Raw genomic sequence first — 23,208 nt, 5'->3', positions numbered from 1 at the left:
GAATAGGACAGTGAGAAACAGAGAAAAATATTAAAATACCTTCCCCTCTCACAAATCCTCTCAGGCCCAGCCTTACCCCTCCATTCCAGACTTCTCCACCTCCTGACACTGAGCAGTGCAAGGGGCTGGAGAACAGAATCAGTACCTGATAACTCTGCTGCCCCTCCCTCCTCACACCGTGTCCCGCTCCAGCTGGGCCTTCCAAGGGGCTGAGGGAAAGCCCTGCTCCAGCAAAATCTCCTGTCCAGTGCTGCCCTGCCAGGGCATCTCATAGAATAATCAGAGTTGGAAAAGACCACTAAGATCTAGTCCAACCATCAGCCCATCTCCACCATATCCACTAAATCATGTCCCTTAGTACCACACCTACACATTTCTTGAACAGCTCCAGGGACAGTGACTCCACCACCACCCTGGGCAGCCTGTTCTAATCCATCACCACTTTTTCTGAGAATAAATTTTTCCTAACATCCAACCTGAACCTTCCCTGGCACAATTTGAGGCCATTACTTCTAGTCCTATCATTGTTACCTAGGAAAAGAGGCTGATTCCCACCTCACCACAACCTCCCTTCAAGAAGTTGTAGGGGGTGATAAAGTCTTCCCTGAGCCTCCTCTTCTCCATACTGAAGAATCCCAGTTCCCTCAGCTGCTCCCCATGAGACATGTGCTCCAGTTCCTTACCAGTTCCATTGCTCTTCTTTGGACACGCTCCAAGGCCTCAACGTCTTTCCTGTAGTGAGGGGCCCAACACTGCACATAGCACTCGAGGTGCAGCCTCACCAGGGCTGAGTAAAGAGGGACGATCACCTCCCTGCTCCTGCTGGCTGCACTATTTCTGATACAAGCCAGGGCATCTTTGGATTTCTTGGTCATGTATGTGCTGGTTGTGCCTGGAAACCCCTCCTGCCCTCCTCCCCCTCTCCCCTGGGTGCAGAGCTGTTTCTCCCCCTGTTGGCAGCTGCCGGCAGCGTTGTGCCCTCCCTTCCCCAGGCTCTGCTGTTTTCTGTGCTGGGGCAGGTGGGGCAATCCTGTCCTTGCCTCACACTGTAGCCCCTCAGCCCCAGGGATGCTGCTTGGCACCCACACTGTACAATTATCTTACTGCCATACACAACCTGTTTTGTAATAGGGCGATGAGGATGCATTATAATACTTAGGACACATTGTAATACTAAAATTCCATTTAAAACAACACAGAGTGCAAGTCCTTGCTCATTTATCTTCCATGAACAGGAAGGAACCTGTTGATGAGTCAAGTTGTGTTTATTTCAGTAGAGCTACATAAAAGGGCCACAACTTGGTATGTTTTGTAAATGTCACTATGACAGCAAGGTAATGTAGTACTAAGCCAGTCTGGCTTCCAAAAATCTGCATGGCAGTCACACATTTGGGTGATCAGTAAATAACTTCTGAGTTCAACACCAAAATATATTTCTCTAAAGAAACAGGAACTGTTTCACAAGCAATGTTTTGGCAGTCAAGCATCTATGCGTGCATCAGTACAGATGTGTTTATGCACACACACAGGTGTTTGTTCCCCTGGTGCCTGTGGTTTTGGAGCACTGGATGGTGTCAGCCAGATATAACAGACAAGGGATTGTGATTACTCATAAATGACATGAAAAAAAAAAATGGAGAGAATCTAGTCTAGTCTAGTCTAATGGAGAGAAATCTTTCATAATCTACCCTGATTATATGTGGTCTAAGCAAGAGAAACTCAGCATGTTACTAAACACTGGAAAATCTGTAAAGGAAGCCAAACTAGCAGGGAAAGCTTTCATTTAAGTTCACCACTGACCACATTACATATGCTTATGATTTTGCATACTCATTGTACTTTCTGCTTTGAGACATTCTTCATTTATTTTTCATTACAAACAAGTACTAGACAGTTTACATAGTACACTGTGCAAATTAATCTAAATATTGTATTGAAGCACAATTTGAAACATCTGTCTAGCATTCACTTCAGATACAAACTCGGTCACTTCATCTTCTAACCCCAAGGAATTCATCTTCCTTTGACTGCGTGTAATACTATTACCTCATTTTAAAGCAAAAAGGGATTTGTCAGAAACCTCTCTATACAGCAACTGCAATGGACTAATTCCTTTATAAAGTGAAATTAATCTCGTGCTATTCCTAACCTATAGACTTTGATCTTTTGACTTGTACAAAGCATGTGTGTACCACAATATTAAGGTTATTCAGACTGTAAATATTTCCAAATTTTATGACACTTCAAATATCTAGTTTGAAGAAAGTCCATTGCAAGCTCGAGAACTGCTTGAAATGTTACAGAATGTCAGTAAAGTAATTAGTGTTATTGAGGCTTTGTATCAAGAATCAGTTTTATCAGAGATGTTGATTTTTCATGTCTACATAAAATTCTAACCATTAAGATTTTCTTAATTCTCATCTTGACTCTTTCCAGTGATTTAATTAGCAGAAAAGTGTAGATATTTAAAATATAATCATCATATTCCTCACCACCACTAACCTAGGTGATTTTGATTTTGCCAGTACTTTACTTTTCTTATTTTATCCACTGCTCTCTTAGAAAAAAAAAAAAAAAAAGTTTATTACACAAAAATGTATTGTGCAGTTAATCAACAAAATAACCTAAAAAACAACAAACAACCTCAGTAACGTCCAGCTTCTGCCCAAATTTTATAGCCAATATCTTCAAATGATTGAAAAATCTAAATAGCTCAGGCAGGAATAAGGCTAGTTTTCATTGCAAAATCTGCTGCTAAGTTTTCTAATTAATTTATCCAAGAACACATAACTACCTACCTACTTTCAACTCACAATTTAGATAATCTAAAACAAACAAACAAAAAAAAATCTTAGACCTTAGTAGGCTTATTTGGGAATAATGTGAATGCTAATCAATTTAGAACTTTCAGAGTGCAATTAATGTCCCACTCTACATGGACAGAGCTAACTACAATTCCATTGTCAGAATGAATTGCTCATCAATATCTTCAACTGATGTACCATTGTGTCTATCTACAGTTCAAACAATATAATTCTATTGAAGAGATGGTTGAAAGTTAGTAGAAGTTTGGAAAGAATCTATATACAATTTGTACTAAGAACACATATGTCTAAGACTGTAGCAATCATTGGTCTGTAACAAAAAATGGATTGTCTCAACATATCCAATAACTTTTAGAGGTGACATTCTTTATGTATACAAGTACGTATGGAATTAGTCACAACTAGTCAAATTCTGACATTACATGACATGTTTAGTTTCCAGGTAAAACATTTCTTTCTCTAGAGAATACTCCAGTCTTGTACAAGGTATTCCTCTTAACTTGAGAGTGTCTACTTAAAGGAGAAATAGCAGTTCAATCTAAAAGATGATGTTTTCATCAGTACAGTTGTTCACTGTAAAGAATGTTTCAAAATCTCAGCTGCTGGTGTGAACATATGCGTGTGTGAAACTTGTGAAATGGTAAGAAGTAAAGAAGAAAAGGTAGTGGTCAAGTTGTGTACAGACTTTCTGAGTCCACAAAGAATCTCAGGGACTATTAGATCACCTTGACAAAATTACTTTGAACCATAAATTGAGGTAAACATCTCCACACAGTGCACTGATGTTCCGCAAAACTGACAGACTGTATAAAGCTTCCTTACAGAACGAGTATTATTTTGACATACTAGATTCTGTGTTGCTGTTTTGACATAAAAGACCAAGTTTCTTCCTGGTGCAGCTCCACATCAACTTAAATGAAGTTAAACCAGGCTAATGCTATGTCCCATGTCTTTGGTCTGAGAGTGAACTTTAGTGTGTTTATGTGTTTCTGTTTGTTTGGTCCGTCAAGTCAAAATGCCCATGTCAGTCTGTATATAGACATTTTCTGTCTCAAGATTGCAGTGCAAGAACTCACCAGCAGAAAGTCAGATTGATCAGGCTGACCAAAGCTCTTGCTTCTTTTGACTTTTCCCTAAATAACTTTTGAATATTTAGAAATTCCAATTTGAAAATAATAAATAAAAACTAAAGGTCTACAGCATTCTATGACTGGTAGAACTTGAATAAAGTGCCCTCATCCTCTCAAAAACAAAACATTTGTTGAATAAAGATAGCATCACTATCAACATAGAAGCAACAGAGGAGACTGTTTATCATCAGAACTCAAGAAAAGCAAGTGCACCTGTGAATTTTTATTATGAAAAGCTTTGGGGTGGCAAGTCTTCTGACAGCTTTTTGTAAAAATAAGCAGAAAATGAGGCAGTTGACATCACATAGGACCATGTAATGTTGCATATTACTAACTTCAGGTCACATCATAGCGGTATGATGGAGAGGGACCATTTGCTCAGTTTCTTGGTAAACTTGCTCCCTGAGCAACAGTAGGAGATAGAGATAGAAAAAAAGAAATAGACATTGTCCTGTCTGACCAGTGTCAGCTTCCCACAAATTAAACGGCACTGAATCAGGACATTATTCAGCAATATTAACGGTGACATGAATGAGAACTCGAGTAATCAGAGAGCAGAAAGCCATAAACATGGGTACAAAGTCCTGTAAAATCAGATGTTAGTGACTTCACACCAGAGAAAAGGCAGTATGTGTGTAACATATATATACATATAAAGTAAGGAAGGATCTACTAAAGTTCATAACTCCACTTTTCCAGTGCCAACATCAATAATTTTAGTCTCACGGATTCCAGGAGAAATCCTTCAGAAGAATCTGGAGACATCTCTCAGCCTTAAATTGAATCAAAATAGTTAAAATCTTTGCTCAAATATTAACTCCATTGATTCAATGTTAGTCTTCCTAACTTCTAAGAATCTCTAGAAGAATTAAAAAGTAATACAAACAAAATCCTTTTCACATCAAACACATTTGTAATTTAAAAGCTTTGAGTCTAAACTCCATTCCATTTCATTACACTTTCTTTTCTACATAAGTAAATTCAAGTGTAAAAATCAAAGTCCATAAAAGAACAGAAAAATATTCATTTGCACATTTATGTTTTCATTGCTACCATGCTTTTGCTAGACAGAAGAAAATTATTTTGCCTAACTCCATTATTTGTAAAAGGAACATCTTAAATGGTAGAAAATTAGATGCACATTGTTCTGGATGCTCTTTATGCCCCTCATACTCATTTTACAAAGGTATGAAAATGGTTAGCAAGTCATGTGCAAAATCTTTAGACTATAGCATTTAATCTTACCTTTTCTTTTTCTTTAAATTAAAATAAAACCACTTTTTAAATTAGACTAAATTTTGGAATTGTTTACTAATGTTTAAAATGATGAAGCTTCTCATATGCTTTATTTTATTTAAACCTCTGCCATCAAATGAAGCCATTTTAATTGTAAAACTCAGCTTTTGTTTCTTCTTTAGTGTTTATTCTGATGGATACATTTTTCCCTTCCTATCATTAAATCTGAGATGTGAAAGTGTCTTGATATGATCAGAGAAGACTAGATTCACTTTTCTGAATTTGAACTAATTTCTTGCAATGACACATCATCATATCAGCTTGAAAAGGAATTTTGAATGACAAGTTTGTTATGAAGTATTTCTGTTTTCAAGACCAAAGTAACAAATTAATAGATCCATTAACCTGAAAATTCAGCATAATACCAGGGATGACTTCCTTATCTAATTTACAGTACAATGATTTCAGGACTTTTAAACAGCTGTTATATTCCTCTTCCCTTTCCTGTGTTCACACTCATTTCCACCTGTTCCATACTTCTTTACACTTTTCATCAAAACAAATCTGAAAATATTTTTGTATTACAGGTAAAAGAAGTGAGTAAACTAAGAATCACTCTATCCCCCAAATTTGAGAAGAACAATTGTTAAAAAGCTATACACAGTTGAATACCTGAAAAGCCGTCACTGCCCTTCAGGGTACATCTGAAGTGCATTTAGAGGTATATATTTTGTATTTAAAAGATCCAAAGGGTCTACAGAGAAATCAAGTGTCAATCTTACTCATTATATTCTTATACTATTCCCTCTAATAGCATGACTCACTCAGACTTTAACCAATATCGATCTCCCCTTTTCCACTACACATTTGTTTATCTCCCCAAAGTAAAAAAAAACAGTGAATGTGTAGTTATGACCTGCTTCCAGTGTAACTTTTAAGTAATATCACAGGGACTAGACAGCTATTCAGGAGACAAAGACATTCAAAATGAAAAAGAATGTTACAGACTGAAAGATATACTCTCTTTTTCTTTTCTCTCCTAAAATTGTTTGCTCTTTTGCTCCAGTTCCTGACAAATGAATTATTTAACCTGGAAACATGGAGGAAATGCAAAGGAAATGCAACTTGTAGGAGAAATATTAGTTTGCAGCACAACAGCACCAGTTATTCTAAGTTTCCTCAGGGGGGGTCTTCATTCCCCTGATCTGGTGAACAGAAGGAGGGTACCTGAACACCCATCAGCTCACAGTGCTCTTTCTATTTCCTCTTTCAGTGCTGTCACATTTTAATTAGCATAGTTTTCATCTGGGAATGCCAAGTCCCACATTTTCTCTTGTAGCTGGAAGCCCAGTTCTGTGGATTCAACTGCTTGCCACAAGGGCATTTGTTCCTGCTTAATGAAATTTCTTCATTGCACACATGCACATACACACAGAGATAAGCAGTCTGTCTGAATACTGTTAGACGCTATTGATCTTGAGAAGTTTTCAAGAAAGCCTCCCCAAATAATTCACGATTGCAGAAGAAAATCACTGTGGATTTAACTTCTTTAGAGATATCTTTTTTAAATATCAAAATGTTTTTGGAGTTGTCTTTTAAGGGAGGCAAACTACAAAACATTGAAGACTGATCCCAAGTGCAACAACAGAGAACCAGTTCAATAATGCCAGTAACACAGAAAATCTTAAAATCTACAAAAGGTTTGTTTCTTATTTCTATCACAGCCTAATTTTTCCAAGATCTGTTTTGCCATGTTCCTTATTCCTTTAAAAGTCTCATAAGAAACACTAATACAGATTAATCTTATACAGATTTCTAGTCTCCAAATTATATTTTTTTACAGAAAAGATATAATGACTGAGAAATGGAGATATGTTTGGTATTAAAATGACTTGTTGCCCTAACTTTTGATGTATAACAGATGATAGCAGTAAAATAATCCATTCTCTTGACAGTCATTTCTTGATAAGAATGAGAAACCTTACTATACTCATTGCAAGCCTACCCTATTCTTGTCCTCAGTGTGCATTTCCATGACAATGACTGTAATCATTATAACAGTATTGTACATAATGACTCCACTTTCTGTGATGCTACTTCCAAATTGGGTGTGAAAAATGTGAAAGGAGAGATATCAAATGGCAAAACACTCACCAGTGAATCAGAGTAGTCTACAGAATTAATAATTGACAGAATTGATAGGGTGCTGCCACTGAATGGAAGCCTGGAATTAAAGGGCAACACTCACATTGCCTTCTTTCATAATCGGAGGGGTTTTTCATGAAAATCTCTTATTCAATTAGTCAGGTCAAATGAAGTCTTGTGAGGTTTGTATAATTAAATGCAACATCAACTAAACATCTATTTTTCAAAATGAAAAGCAACTCATGCACAATGATAACTACTCAAATTTTATTACTAACATTACATCAGTCTCACCCAGCCATTTCTTTTTTTCCAAATTAAAAATAAATGAATGAAATAATGTGATTGATCTTTGCAGTAAACCAGGTCAGCAGAACCATCACAACTTTATTTACCGAATATAAAATAGAGTATAGATGCTTCTAAGTTCCACAAAGCTTCTGCAAAAATGAGTTAACAAATTTTGTGACGTTCTCAGAGTAGAAAATGATGTACACCACACGGATTTCTTACAGGAAAAGGAAGAACAGTATTGGTAAGTACAGAGGAAGAACAGATAAGGCATGTGCTTCTGACCACAAAGGATTAAATGCAATCCTATTTATTGATCTTTATAAATGTAGCATTAATATAGGAGTCAGAGGATGAAAGGATATTTCTAACATTATCATAGCAACATAAAATTGAAAGGGATCATCCTATAGGTCACCAAATCCAGATGTCTGCTCTTTCATGTAATCATGTTTGAAAATGCTATCATAAAGACAAGCATGCTTTACTCTGAAATCATTTCAGGTCCTGTTCACTCTTCCTATTAACAGCCTCTTCGAAAATCTCACTTATTTTCTTATTTCCATCCTAAATTCACTCGTGAGCAAAACCTAACCTTTTTCAGGTACAAGATGAATCAACTTATATAGATCTCTTTCCCCTGTGGTTTCTTCTGAAGTGTATTTATAATATATATATACATATATATACTCTGTGCTATTATTTTTGATGGTAATTATCCAATCATATTTTACCTTCCATCACTACTCCCAGCCATGATGTTGGATTTTCTGTATGTAGCTTCCCAGCTAAATTCATTTTTCTTGGCCAAAATTAAAGACAGCAGTAAACATGTTAGCATTATTTTGTACAGCAGATTTATACTACCTTGTCTCTGTTTTCACTGTCTCAGTTTTTGCATCTTCAAGTCATATTTGCCTTATTTAATGCATGACAATAGAAGCTATAATTGATCTGATGACCAGATCTTTTTCTTCTTCTGTCCCTTACACTTGACAAATCAACAGTGTATAACAGAAATTCACGATATCGTTCAACATGAGCCTTAATGGACTGTGGTCTTGATGTTTACCCTGTATCTTGATGTACCAACATTCTTCATGCTATCTAGCTCTATCCAGATAATCTTTTGATTCTCCTGCATAGCTCCACATCAGCAACATGTTTATGGAATATTTATTCTGTTCCAAACTCACACATTACAATGTTCATCAGATTAACATGGTCTCTGGAGGAATATTCCCCCATCAGCTCACCTACCTTAAAAACTTTTAATTCAGTGTAACCCACTACTTCCATTTACAAATGTCCTTCCCCAGACTACATTTCCTACACAAATCCAAACAATTTTTAGAGTGCCAAGTGCTTGGCATTTTACTAAGGCTGGCCTAACAAAATAGGGTATTTTTCTGATTTTTGTGTTGACAGTATCTTACATGCAAATGCTCCAGTTGCTATTTTGAGTTGAGATGATACTGTACAAATTTGAAAACCCCGGCTACCAGACATCTGTGATTTCAGGAGCTACTGGTTTCCTTGGATATTTTGCATATTCTAAATTATAATTTTAAAGATTTCCATCTTGAGGGCAAAATGAAGGCAAAATGAAATAGTTAATTTCTCATGCTTTACTCCCATTAACCATTCTTCGTTAGCACTCGTATTCAACATATTTCTCCAATTTCTTTAAGGAAATAAAGATTCTTCTAGATTACATAATAAGAAACTCTATCATTATGCTGACAGTGTTCAGGGGGAGAAAAGCTCCATCTGTCATATGTCTTGCAATAATGCTACAAATAACCATTTCTGAGCATGTTTTTTTAATGTAAATTTAAAACACAAATTATATAGACAATATTACACATAATAAACTAGAGTTCAGTTGTCTAGCCTACAACTGCATCGGCATGAACCTTATGCCTGAAACTCACCATGTAAATAAAAACATAAATATAGGGCCTGTTGTTCCTACAGACTTCTTATGAGCTATAACAAATAACATACCACCTGCATCTCATTATAAGAACACCGCAGAGAGATCTCCCTTTGAAGGAGTCCTTTTCCAACCTACCTTTACATATCGGAATTAATATGTTATTGAATCTAGACTACATTTATTATATGACCTGAAGTAGAACTGAACCTTATTTTGAAATACTCCAGAAAAGGATTTAGTGCTGACATATTTAAATATTACTCATTTAGGGGTCTACAGAATCCAGTGTAAGAATATCAGCTGCACTCACTCTGTGTCTAGCTGAGCTCAGAAGAAATACGCTAACTTCATCTGATTTACTTTTATTGATACATCTGCTTATAATAAACACAGAAGGCATACTTAGGGAACTGATAAGCTCACTGTGCCTGTATAACAACCTGAGAGGTGTTCATCTTTAAAATGAGGTGACATTTAAGGAGATACTTGTTTTCCCTCTATCAGTGCCTTGTTTCAGGGGATAGAAAAATAAAAACAAAAAGATAATGACCTTACCTTTCCTACATACTGAGGATCTGGTCCCATGTGTTCTTCTAAAACAAAGAACTGATTCCACACCCATCCACGCTTGGGACGATGATGTACTTCTGTTTCACCTTCTATATGTTTGGTTTGATTTCTAGTCACCTTGATGGAGCCATGATGAGCAGCTCCATAACACCTCTGCACAAAACAGAGACAAACTAGGACTGGGCAGATACAAGATGTACTTGTAATTCTCATTGTAGGATAAGGTTCCTGTTCAAGGTTTTCTCTCTCTTGTCTTTTTCAGCTGTAATCCTTTAAAAAGTTCTCGAGATGGAAGGTGAAGCCTGGTTCAGAAATACAGTCCAAAAAGGGTTTTTCTGCTTGTTCATGATTTAGCTGCCCATTGGGGGAAGCTCAAACTATATTTACATTATGAAAAGCTGACTGGAAAAAATTGATATTTCTTCTGAGGTCTTCACCATAGAGCTCCACAGACGACCATTTTCTATCTAATAGGGAAAGAAAAGAAAGCCACTTACTCATCACTAAAACCAGTAATTTTCAGCTTTTTGACCTTAGATTACACTCACAGCTGTATTAACCAGTCTCTCAAAGACTCTCATTATAACTAAAATTTCAGTCCTTTCTGTAGAAGTGTTTTTTGATAGTTTTTATTAAAATACCTTAAGAATTAGCATGTTTTTTCCAAGCTATGAAGAACATACACTTCATTAAAAACTCAATGACCCAGGCAAGTTAAATTGGCAATTACCTGCAAATAAATCACCGATCTGGTCTGGCAGTTAAGTAAAATCACTGCTACAGTGTCGTTAGATAAGGACTGACAATTCATTTCAGATAAGTTCTTGATCTTCCATACACTGCACAGAAATCCAACATGGTGAAGAATACTATGGCTATCACAGCTTTCAAAGGAAGGTCTCCAAAATTGACTTTGAGGATTCTGAGTTAGCCCTAGAGCATACTGAAAGAGACTTTCAGTCAAAATGTGCATTTTTACACACTGTCCTTTACTTAAATTCAAACAGGTATCATGTTGGCATGTCATAAAATTAGATCATACTGACAGAAAATTCAGATATTGCTGTTTAAATGATTATTTTTATAGAAGCATCTAAGCTCTCTGTGATAATATTTTCTCAGCTTCAGAAGAAAAATATGATCTTTTTATACACAATATGAAAATATGAAAATGTACGTGGAAGTTGATGTTGTACATAAAGCAAAATACCTTGGAAAAAATAAAATAGTTTTTTAATCTCAGAAAAATATTTATTCTGAGCAAACATTTTGATCACTTATCTGAATATATCAAGAATCAATCAAGTTAGGAGACTCCAAACATGCAAATAAATGTACAAAAAATAATACTAATAATAATTAAAAAAAAGAATTAGAACTGCTTTCCAATATTGGCTTTGTTTACATGATGTCATTAAAAGTTACGTGAACTTGCAAACAGAAAGAAACAGGAAAATTTTTCTCACAGTAATGACAGAGGACTTCAAGACTTTGCTGTGCATTAGAAATACCCATTACTGACATATTTTCTATTGCTATTACTCATTTTATTACAGAGGGTGATGCTAAAGTAGGGAAGACCACTAATCACCTGTATCTGGGGAGGATTTAAAATGAATTTCAGTACAGTATTTTTTACTGAAGAAAGGAATTTTTAGCATTCAGTTTTACCCTGCTTTCTATATCAATGTATTCACCCATCAAACTCTACAAAGACCAAGCTGCTGATCTCTTAAAAGCCTTGCATCCCATTTCAGAATAGATTTCATATAAAAAACAATGCAATGTTACCTTCTTTATGTACAAATATGACTTATTAGGAATTTTTCAGAGCTAAATGTTGTATGAAGTCATACCAGAGAACAAATCCAGACATTCCGAGTCACGTTTGTTTCTAACTGTATCTTCCTCCCCGGATTCCTCACCTTTCTGTATTTTTCCCTTATTCTTGCTAGAAATCAGTTTTACCTTGAGGAATGCAGTTTTCTCCATAAGATTCCTATATTTGCAGACGAGCTACTTAAACAAATTCTTAAGTCATGTTATATTTCAGGTGTACATTAAATTAAGCAGTACCTTACAAAATAGTAAGGCTGCTATTTTATCTATTCAAGTATTATTTTTCTTCCTTTTCTTTCCATCTTGGGAAATGCCTGGGAGTAGTTTATAAGACTATCACCAGTGCAGAATAAAGTAAAAAAATTGTATATAAGGTGCATTGAGATTTCTTAGAATGGCACACTGAAAATGTATTTGAAATCATTACTACTAAACTTTCCTTTATAAAAATTGTGAGGATGGTAGTGGTGGAAAACTCATACTTTCTAAAAGAATAAATATAAATGAGTGCAGAATATAGCAATAAGTCAAGATTTACTGTACAGATCTTTGTTTCTCACTCATCTCAGAAGTCATCAACAGAGTAAATTCAAAAATACCAAGATGGATCATGTAAACTGTGTTATTTACACAATTAGAACAAATAATAATAATAATAAAAAATTGGCAAAATTCAAAGAGCTTCGTCATCTCTTAAATGTCTGCTCTTCTTAGGATTAACATTACACAGAAGAAAGTGAATTTACTTTGTTTCAAAAACATTATGGTATTTAATTCCATTCAGAGATGATTTGTTAAACAACACACCAAAAATTAAAGTTTTCTTTTTATTTATTCTGCATATCTTTTAAAATTAAACAGAGAAAGAGAGAAAAAAAGAGATGACAGTGGAGTCGGTTTCCTGTTATAACCAGGAATTCAGGCTTTAAGAATTACTGAATTGCGTTTGAAGGCTGGAGAATCATTTCCACATGAGAAGTTCAACAATTAAAAGAACAAGGATATGTAGTGAAGATTCTTTGAAGTGTTTTGGCTCTTGTAAACTTATATTAAAACCAAAGCCTAATTAATGCTCAGTGTAAAGCTTTTCTTAGTTATTCAGCATCCTTCTATTAGAAGTCTACTAGAAAAATTCACTTAAAAGTAAATAAAGAAAACAAAACAGTCTGCCATGAAAACAGCAAAGCTAGTCTACAGGGGGCAAGTACAGACAGGAAGATCTGAAATGGATAACAAGGAGATAGGAAATATACAAAATGTGAGCAACTGTAAAAGGACCAAACTTTCTGAAATGCCTTCATTTGCTGCCTTACACTCTCATACTGAGATGCTGACTGCTCAGTGCTCTTGTCAGTAGTTTCAGATTAAGTGTCCTGCTTTATGGATTTTGTTATAATGATGCATGCAGCTGCGAACCAGTCTTCTGTTATTGCTGTCTCCTGGGAGCCCTGATGAAAATGAGTTGTGTATCTCAAGAGACTGTCAGAATGAGTTAAAATTAAAATAAATAATTAAATAAGATGAAGTGGGAGAGTCCTACCAGCATTGCTGAAAATCATTACGGGAGAGTAGTTACTGCTTAGCATGGCAGCAAGCCTCAGTAATGAACTCCCAGGAAACTAGTAAAAGCACAATGATGCAAAATGCGTATGCACCATGAGGAGACGCATCCTTAATAGTGGAGACTTGTCCTGAATCTCAGTGCTTCCTACCTCCCATAATCAAATTGATCACATATCTGAATTCATCTGAATGATTTTTGCATTTTTGTAAATGTACATGCAGTGCAGCTCCACATCTTTTATTTTTTTTTTTAAAAAACATTCCTCAAGAGCCCTTTTCAGCCCCAGTGTGATGCCGTGACAATTAGTTATGGAACTTGTAATTAACTGGATTTCTCATTTACTTTCTGAATTCCCCTTTGCACTCTGCCCTCTAGGCTTCTTCCCTGTCAGAACACATTCCGACATTATCCAAATCTGACCAACTTCAATAATATTATTTGAACATAAACAATCAGACAGGAAAATATTCTTTTTCTTTTCACATTTCCTCTGCTTAGTCTATTGCCAATGTTATATCCTTCGCCACTACAGAAATAGTTTTATATGACCTGGAGATCAAAGACAGAAAAATGAGCTAGCATTGGAATGAAAAATTTGTTACTATTTTATCTTTCTGAAGCAGAGTTTCATAGATTGTCAACAGTATATATACAGCACTCCAGTGAACATCTGACAACTAGCAAGGGAAAAAACAAAAATTGTAGTTAGATGAAGGGAAATGGCTCATCAAGCTTATCTATAGTTGATCTCTGCTCTCTTTCCCCAAGCTGTGGTAGAGCTGAGCTATGGGACTTTGCATTAGAAGATGAAGCACAAATTTTTTCTCAGCCAGTATGATACAGACAATGTACAGCCATCTATTGAGCAATGCATTCTGCACATACTGACAGAGATAGTGTCCAAATTGTTTTAGAGAGTACTTTAAAGCTGTTCTACATATTCTTATCTTGTCCCTTCATTGTGTTTATGTTGTAGGCATGAGTATATCAACATTTAAAAAAAAAAAAAAACACAGAAAAACATAATAGTATGTTTTTTTAAATATTTCAACATTGTAGCTCTGTATTGTCAGCTCTTTTAGAGATTTTAAGCTCAACTACTTTTTCACTACAATGGAATAAGGAAATTTTCTTTTATTTATCAAATAACTGCATGAGACATTGCTTTCCCAAATTATTGCTAAATTTACTTGTAAAAAAATATGTCAGTTCTGAAAGTTAATATTTATCACCCTGGAATTCAGTCAATCTCATGAAGAAACAGAGAGAAGCTGATCTCTTTAAACCAACAAACCCTGCTCATAGGTGAACAGTGTCCAAGGTGTGATTTCTTGTACCTCTCTCACACTTTCACACAGTCTTTTGGTAAAGACCACTTCTACTCATCAAAGAAAATAAAAATAGGCTCTGTTAAGTTAGAATTTCCTTTCTTTCACTTAACAAATTATTTTACATAAACTATAAATATTTTTCTTTCATTTAAGGAAATAGAAATTCTGTTGTGGAGCTAAAGGTGTGGAAAAAATATGAGAAAAAAAAAAGATCAAAGAAAGAAAAGAAATCAGATATTATAAACAGATAAATAACAAGAAAATTTAGAATAAGATAAAACAAATACATTGAAAAATTCACTGAAAAAAAAAGATAAAGAAGCAAACTGGAAAGTTCAACTGGAAAAAGCTGCAGCTGTGAAAGCTGCTTCATGAAGCTAACAGAGATGATTTTTTTTCTAAGATTTACAAGCGTGTGTAAAAAAAACCACAAGCAGTACAATTCCTGTGGAATATAAGAAAGCCAGTTTACACAGTTCAATAGGTAGACAAGTAAGGAAAACTTCAACTGAAAATAAAAATCATGAAACAAAATTCCACACAAAATACGTGAATCTGTGAATTGGCATGCTGAGACTGCCAAGTGCAAATGTAGTATTTATTTCCCTTTTTACCTTCCATACCAGAGAAGCTTTTATTTTGGGGCATTATATATAGAATATAACAACACTCCAGACAAATCCTTCAATTGAGAAAGCAAGTTGATCCTCTGCAAAGTAAATTATTATTGCACATAACAGAAACCTAATTGAACAGCACAGATACTCATTGCAACATGTCCTAATGCAGTAATTAGATGTCCAAAATTAGACACTGCCCATAAATTAATAAATTACTCTTCCCACTTGATATTTTAAAGTTAACAGTAGCTGCATTTAGTTTCAGAGTAAGCATTAAAATATTTTAAATTCATCAAATTATCTCAGATAGTAAGATGTGATGAATTTTTCAGTAGTACACTAACTGACAGACATACATCAAACAATTCCTACTTAGGAGATTCCTTTCTTCCAGCTGCCTCAGGCCTCCACAGAGACAATGCCAGAAGCCTCAGTGAAATCTGCAGTCTTTATCACAGATTTTTTTCCTAAGTGCTCATAATCTATACTATTTTCTAAATCTAAAAATGAATATTTTTATCTCTCTAGTTAATTCCTTAATTCTAGTTAGTTCCTTAATTCAAGGCAGAGATTATTCTCAAATATCCATTTTACCTACTTCATTAGGCATAGTGATAGTTTTTTATTAATTAAAATGACTTGTCTTACTAACTGAAAAATTTCAGTGTTCTAAATACACTATTTATGCTCTGCAAAAATCACAATCAATCAATAAATAAATAAAGCTCAGCAATCCCCTTGGGTTTAATTTGTGGAATATGATCTTACATTTGAAATAATTTGGATTTCCAAGGTTTAATTAAACAATATTTATGTTTTTGTTCTTATTTCCATTGTAGGTTTTATTTTAGGCAATTAACACCTAAAAGTTCAACACTGCACAAATTTATTTCTAGCACAACAGTTTGTCCTAATCCTTTCCTTTGTAAATCTATTTTAGCATACTAACTACACCTTGAGACTGAAAAGGAAGAAGATATACGCCAGAGAAAACTCATCGAGCATTAACACACTGACATTTCCAGTTTTCTGGTAAATTACTGACTGTTTTGTGAAGATTGAATAAAGAAATTTGAAACTTTCATTTAAAATTCTGGCTGCAGCCCTAAAATTAGCCAGCATTGACTCAGTTTGTGTTCTGGAGAAAAGTCTATCTATGTTTTTTCTTGACTTTCATTACCAGTATTAAAGTAGTTTGCAGTCCATATTCCCCGTTAGCCCAACAGGCCTTAATAAAATTACCTCACTGGTTAAACAGGTGGCATCATTTAAACTAACTGGGTCATAAAACAGAATAGCTATGGTACGAATAAAAACTTTAGAGACAGTAAAGGCCCCACATGACCTGGAATTCATATTTCTTTTACAAAAAAACAAAAACAAATAAACAAAAAACTTGAAATAAAGCCTACGAGCACCTGCAATTAAAAGAGAACAGAAATCCTGAACTACTGCAAGAACCTCTGTGCAGAACTACTTTCTGCTAACACCCTGGTTAAAATAGATTAGTCACATATTACATCTAGACTAACTTCCCGAGGGAACAAAACCCCATCAGAGCTACCTAATAGCAGATGAAGATGAACCGATAATATAAAAACTGGAAGAATTTTAGGAGATGGACAGTCATTAATAATGTTTCAATAACTACTGAGCAGTTAACACTCTTTTTTTTTTTTTCATAAATGTAAATTCAAGACTGCTTTATGCCAAAGACTCGATACAGTAGCTTTAGTTTAAGGAATTTATAGAAAGCAATACAGACTTTTGATGGAAATATCCTCTTCTGGTTTGATGTGTAGCTAATCATCAGGCACAAGCTTTCATGGATTCCTAAATGGACAGCATCAACTGAGGTATCACTTAAAAAGAGTAAGCTCAACCACATCATATCTAGGCAGCTAATCCAGTACATTATGTGGCAAAGGACTGAGCTTTCACATGGCCCCAAAAAGGCTTTCCAGGCATCATGAGACATAGTACGAAGACACAAAAGAAGAGGAGCTGTTTCCTTTTTTTTTTTTTTTTTTTTTTTTTAAACAGGAAAAGCAAATCAACAACAAAAAACACACCAACTAACCAATTTTTTTACATAAAAACAAGCCATGCTTCTTAACAAAACCCATAACAATGTAGGAAATCCATTAGAATCAACATGGAATTCAAGTTATATTATTAAAACAGGAATTCTAAAAGTGCATCTAATTGACACTTTGGTTAGACAGTACACAAGATAAGCTGTGACCTCAAAGTTGCCATTAACAGTGAATAGCTCCAGTGAGCGGTAGCTATAGAGATGATTTAAAAGACTCATTTGTTTTGAAAATATGTTAAAAATGGTTATTAAAATACATTTTATATGAATGGATATAGGAGAGCATTAAACAGTACAAACCAATTAATTTGTTACCCTGCTAGTAAATGCATTTTATCAAAGAGTGTAAACAGGCAGAGAAACACATCATCTTTCTTGAACAAAGGAAGATATGCAAAGTTTGCAAACAAAACAGGAACAGTACTTAATTTGCAAACAGTTGTACACATAGACAGGCAATTAACATTATGCTGGTTAGTGGAAATAAGACATTAAAACATGATTAAGGGATTTGAAGTCTGTCCTCAGCTGGCATACAAAACTTTTTTTATGTAAAATAAGCAAGCACATAGCAACTTCAGGGTAACAACAGTGCCCTGTTACAGTGAGCAACTGTAGAAATTTTGTTTCCAACTATAGGATGCTACTGGCAGAACCACAACACAGTAACAACACAATTACTCCGATAAAACCCAGCCACTGTTTCTATAGCTGTAATTGCATACACAGTGGTGCTAGCCTTTTCCTGCTGTGAAACGAGCAACTGTGAAACAGAGAAAGATGAATCATGAATCTGACTCACACCTTTCTCTTTGTCTCAATCAGAGACGAATCCACCTACAATTATACCTAGGGTTCATGTATCTAGCCAGGGATAATACAGATATGCAAGATAGCACAAAGATCCTTTTATATTCCTAAAGCAGTAGAGCCTTTTCTTATGTTTTGTTTCCCTTCCAGAAGAACTTGCTAGCAGAATAAAGATCTTAGTGATTTCTTGAGTCATTTCTCCCATCTATAAAGGTCAGTTCACTCAGTCAGGGAGGAAACAAATATATGAGGCTCTGATGACCAATAACTTGGTTTAAATAGGAAGAACTTGGAACAGACTATTTGTGTATAATCCACAGGTACTGTTTATTCTAAGGAATTATTTCTCAAAGATGAATAGCAAGAACTCCTTTGGGAAGTATGATAACATTCCAAATGACTGATAAAACAAAAGGAAAAGGAAGGGAAGTCCAGTGCAGACATTAGAAAGAATTAAAGACATGTACTTCCCATTCTTTGCCACTAGTTCAGCACTGTGTGCTTGAGACTCTTAAAATCATGTGAATTATTTATTATATTTTTGTTATCAGAATTATGGAATATAATGTATACATTTATTAGAAGAATGATAATTATGTTACTGTTTATACAAACCTGGAACTCAGAGATTTAGAGAAAAATATTAAGTGACCTTCCCTTTTAAACAAATCTTACTCTTATAAATCTTACTTATAAATACTTGAAGGTTGAAAATATTCTTTTTCTATATGCCAAGCGGGGTGACTGTTCTGTGAGAATCACACCTAAAATGTTTCAAAATATATTTCAATACAGAAAATAAATAAAATACATTTTTACTGACTGATTTTTCTCTTCCTTTTGAATCAAAATATAAATTCTCAACACTGGTTCTGAAATAATCTACTTTTTTAAGATCTTAACAACATAGGAAGAAAAACTGAACTTTTTTTTTTATTATTTTTAACATTATTTGTCAAAGTCCATCATAGTTACGAGCAAATTAGCCCATTTTTCTTACGCTAGATTCAAATGACAAAACTCTGATTCTTACTATATTAATATATTTTGGGGTTGTAGATGTTATGGGAGCAAAAGCCCACAGTAAGAATAAAAAGAAACTGTTATAGCTACATTAAATTATAGCTACATACAAAAAGAAAGACTTTTCCCATGACATTATTTCTGCCAACCATACTATAATCACTGTCAACCACACAACATTACTGCTATTATGTTGATTTCTTCCCATCTTTCTAAAAATGTTTTCTGTTTATACGGTAAAACTTGATTCTGCTCAGGCTCTACTGATTCTTTCATTATGCTTAGCTTTCTCTACTGTCTTGAAATGTACATAATGTGCATTTCTTTTCTTCTTATTATTATTATCTTTATATCTTCTTTTCTTACTCTTCCAGCTCAGCTAGTATTAAATCATCATGGCTCTGAATTTATCACTTCCATCATTAAATGTGTTCAGTTCCATTTTTGACTGACTTACTCATAAATACTGAATTCCTCAATGGGTAGGCCACATTTTTCTCATACGTATCTATAGTAAAATACATTATCTCTTAAATGGAAGCTGTATAACTCAGCAACTCATTTTGCAAAGTATTCAAAAGTCAAAACTGATATAAAAAGCAATCACATAAATCAGAAATGCATCTTTGCCCAGATGGATGAATGAAAGGGATACAGATAAAAATGCATGTGCTTGTGTGTATGTTCATAGGAGATGTCTGCCTAAAGTAACAAGGAAAAAAGAAAAAAAAAAAGGAAGAAGAAAATTAGTGCAATTTGGTATTGGAAATTTCTATGTATAATTGCTGTTGGAAATACAGAAATATCATTGTTAAATACTTCAATTATCTTGGGATATAAGTCTCTAGTAATTAGAAAAACACCAAATATCTTCCAGAAGGCTGCCTCAACAGATGAGTAAATGCAAACCTTCATGTTGGATTTTAAATATTCTTATGCCTTGAAAATAATCAGAACTATGTTTATAGCAATAAGTATTTTTATTTCTATTTGTAATAGAAATGATCACAAGCATCAAACATTTACTTGAAGTTTTCACCCTATGGCCAACGTTGACTAGAAGAATGGATTTTTGCTGACTATCTTATTTTTGAAGAAATGTCTTATGTTGGAGGATTTCCCAAGCCCAGATAATTCAGATAATTAGATTTTCTACATGTGGCATCAACAAGAAAATCCAGTCATTTGTAAGACACAACTTCTGCATGGTAGCATAATCAATATAGAGTAATCATGTCAGATATTTAAAATTTCCAGAATATTCAAAGAAAACGTTTTCCTAAGTTTTCCACTTTGCTTTATTACAAATTCAGAGAAAAGTGATGTACTAAATTCAGGTGAAATTCAAACAAGAGAGTTAACTGAAAAAGATCTCAGAGTGAGTTTGGAAAGTCTGACAGAAATGTCTAAGGTGTTGTACGTAATTTAACTTAAATTCACAATTTTTTTTAGTTCTAAAGATAAATTAATGTTTTATACAGCAGACAATTTTCATGTACTAGTTGTAATATTTTTCAAATCTCTAAATGAGCTAAATATATTAGTTCCACTAAATTGCTATAGACTTAGTACATATAACTTCACTATGTTGTTATGAAAATTTTAGCTTCCATTCTTGTCCAATTAACTTTCCAGGAACAGATAAGAAGGTAGATAAATTGAGATTGAATGTCAAAACCATAACACCAGCAAATCCGCAGGAACAGAATGGGGATGTGAAATAAGGTTAATCAGTAGGATCACATCTTAAGTTCCAATTGTGGAAACAAAAAAAAAGACCTACTTAACTTTAAACCTATTAATGAAAAGCTCATTGAAGTTAATGGGATTGTTTGCTTAAGACTAAGCTTAAAACTTAACATTTTAAAGATCAGGTCATTGGTATTTTAATGGGAGACCTGGAGGATGAGCTACTGTGGATAAATAACAACACATACTAAAAGGTACCAGGTTAAATTTAAGAATGTAGCATTCAATTTCAAAATATGTTTTTCTTCCATTACCATATTAATAGTAATCTAAGAATAAGTAAAACATCATAAGATCATTTTCATACTGTTTATAAATTAGAGTCATGGTATTTGGTATTAGGCTTTCTAGTGAGGGTTGAAAGTCTTCAAGAAATCACTCACAGCATGCCTAAAAGTCTTAACTTTAAAACAAAAAATGTTTTATATTGGATTCTTTGCATCCAGTGGACAACTCAAACTGTAACCTACACACTTTCTGGAGCTCAGCTTTGTTTCTGTAAGTGAGCAGGATGAGAGTTTAGCATGATCCCCTGATTTAATAATCATCCAGCATCATTAAAAGAGCGCTGCAGTCAGGGTTAAACATCCAGAAAAGCTACCTTCTCACTTTAAGAAGGAATGTGTTTCATAGGAAAGATCAGTTTCTGAGAAAAATCTTATATCTCATTCTCACTTTGAGCTTTACATGACAACACTTACAACTACACTGTTTCCACAGTACACTATTTTGTTACACTAACAAGGTGAAAAGTGGCAGACTGAGGTCCCTACATGCAACACGTGAAGTATCTGAGAAGGGTGGTGAACAAGTTTTAATAAACAATATCCTATTTATGGAAATACTCATTCAACAGAGTTAGTAAAGAGAACATCATTCAATGAGGAATACAGCAATGTAAAAATAAATTTACAAGACTATCAGCTTCCAAAGTCGTGTAATGAGACCTGGAATATCTACTATGAAAACAGTCAAGAAAAACAAAAACTCAACATTTATTTTGGTAAAATTACCACTAATCAGCCAATCAAAGTGAGATTCAAGCTCTTTACAGGCCGTTTTGTATTCTTGTATTTCAGCGTTCTGTGTTTTCTCACTGCTTGCCAGTCCATTACTTTTAAAAAAAAATTACTGATAGAAATACTTACAACTCTACAAATTCTAGAATGTACCTGTAATTACTAGAAAAAGTTTGCACTGTAGACAAAACAACTAGAAAACCTTAAAATCTACTTTTGAGAATTCAAAGTTCACAGATATCAAACAAAACACCACAAGCTTCAGGACAAAAAAGCAGTATCAAGAAAATAATAAAATAATCATGATTAGAGAAGCTTAAAAACATAATAAAAGTTCATGATCATAAACTGATGCAGATGTAATAGTTTCAAGGCAGCTTCAGAGGTCTACAGAGAAAACAGTGCAATAATCTGAAGTAACTGATCAAATACGAGATTAAAAAACAGAGGCTTGATATGAGCATAGTTAACACGCAATAAAATGGCTAACAGAATAATAGCTAGGATAGTAAGGGTGCTCCAATCCAAAACTCACCCTAATCTGAAGAAATAGCAGTTAGATATTTTGGGCTGCTCTCTGCCAAAGTGGAAGAAAAAAGCTGTTTTTTTTTCTTTTTTTTTTTTTCCCCCCCGCTTCCTAAACAACATCATGCATTTCTAATGTAATATTTTTATAATTTCTAAACATGAATATTAGTATTATATTCCTGGAATTACACAATTCTTGAGACTAAGCAGACTGTGAAGGACACACATGTCAGATTTAAGCAACATTGGCTGGTATTAAGCTCTCATGCATATCCTTTGCACGAATGTGAAGAGTTCTTATGTGATTACTGCATTAACAGAGATTTCTTATGCATTAAAAGGTAAAATGACCCATTAAAAGATACATATATGCATAACAATACAAGTATTCAGTAAAGAATGTCACATTCAGTGCTTAATCCAAAGCTAATGACAATGAATAGTAAGATTTTGTAAGAAAATAAGAGTTCTGAATCAACCCTGACAACCGAAAA

The 23,208-nt window shown here is 34.3% G+C and overlaps 1 protein-coding gene across 1 annotated transcript in view; it reads right to left on the bottom strand.

Moving 5' to 3' along the window:
• CDH18 (cadherin 18) overlaps nucleotides 1-23,208 on the bottom strand; it is a 537,316-nt gene that overhangs the window by 162,309 nt on the left and 351,799 nt on the right. Inside the window, exon 4 of the mRNA XM_021386987.1 lies at nucleotides 10,122-10,603. Coding sequence (XP_021242662.1) covers nucleotides 10,122-10,349 — 228 coding nt within the window. The 5' untranslated portion in view covers nucleotides 10,350-10,603. The remainder of the gene's footprint in view (nucleotides 1-10,121; nucleotides 10,604-23,208) is intronic.

The sequence above is a fragment of the Numida meleagris genome, chromosome 2 (assembly GCF_002078875.1).
Source record: "Numida meleagris isolate 19003 breed g44 Domestic line chromosome 2, NumMel1.0, whole genome shotgun sequence".
Classification (NCBI taxonomy): Eukaryota; Metazoa; Chordata; class Aves; order Galliformes; family Numididae; genus Numida; species Numida meleagris.
The sequence above is the reverse complement of the archived record's forward strand: the minus strand, read 5'-3'. Positions and strand labels throughout refer to the sequence as shown.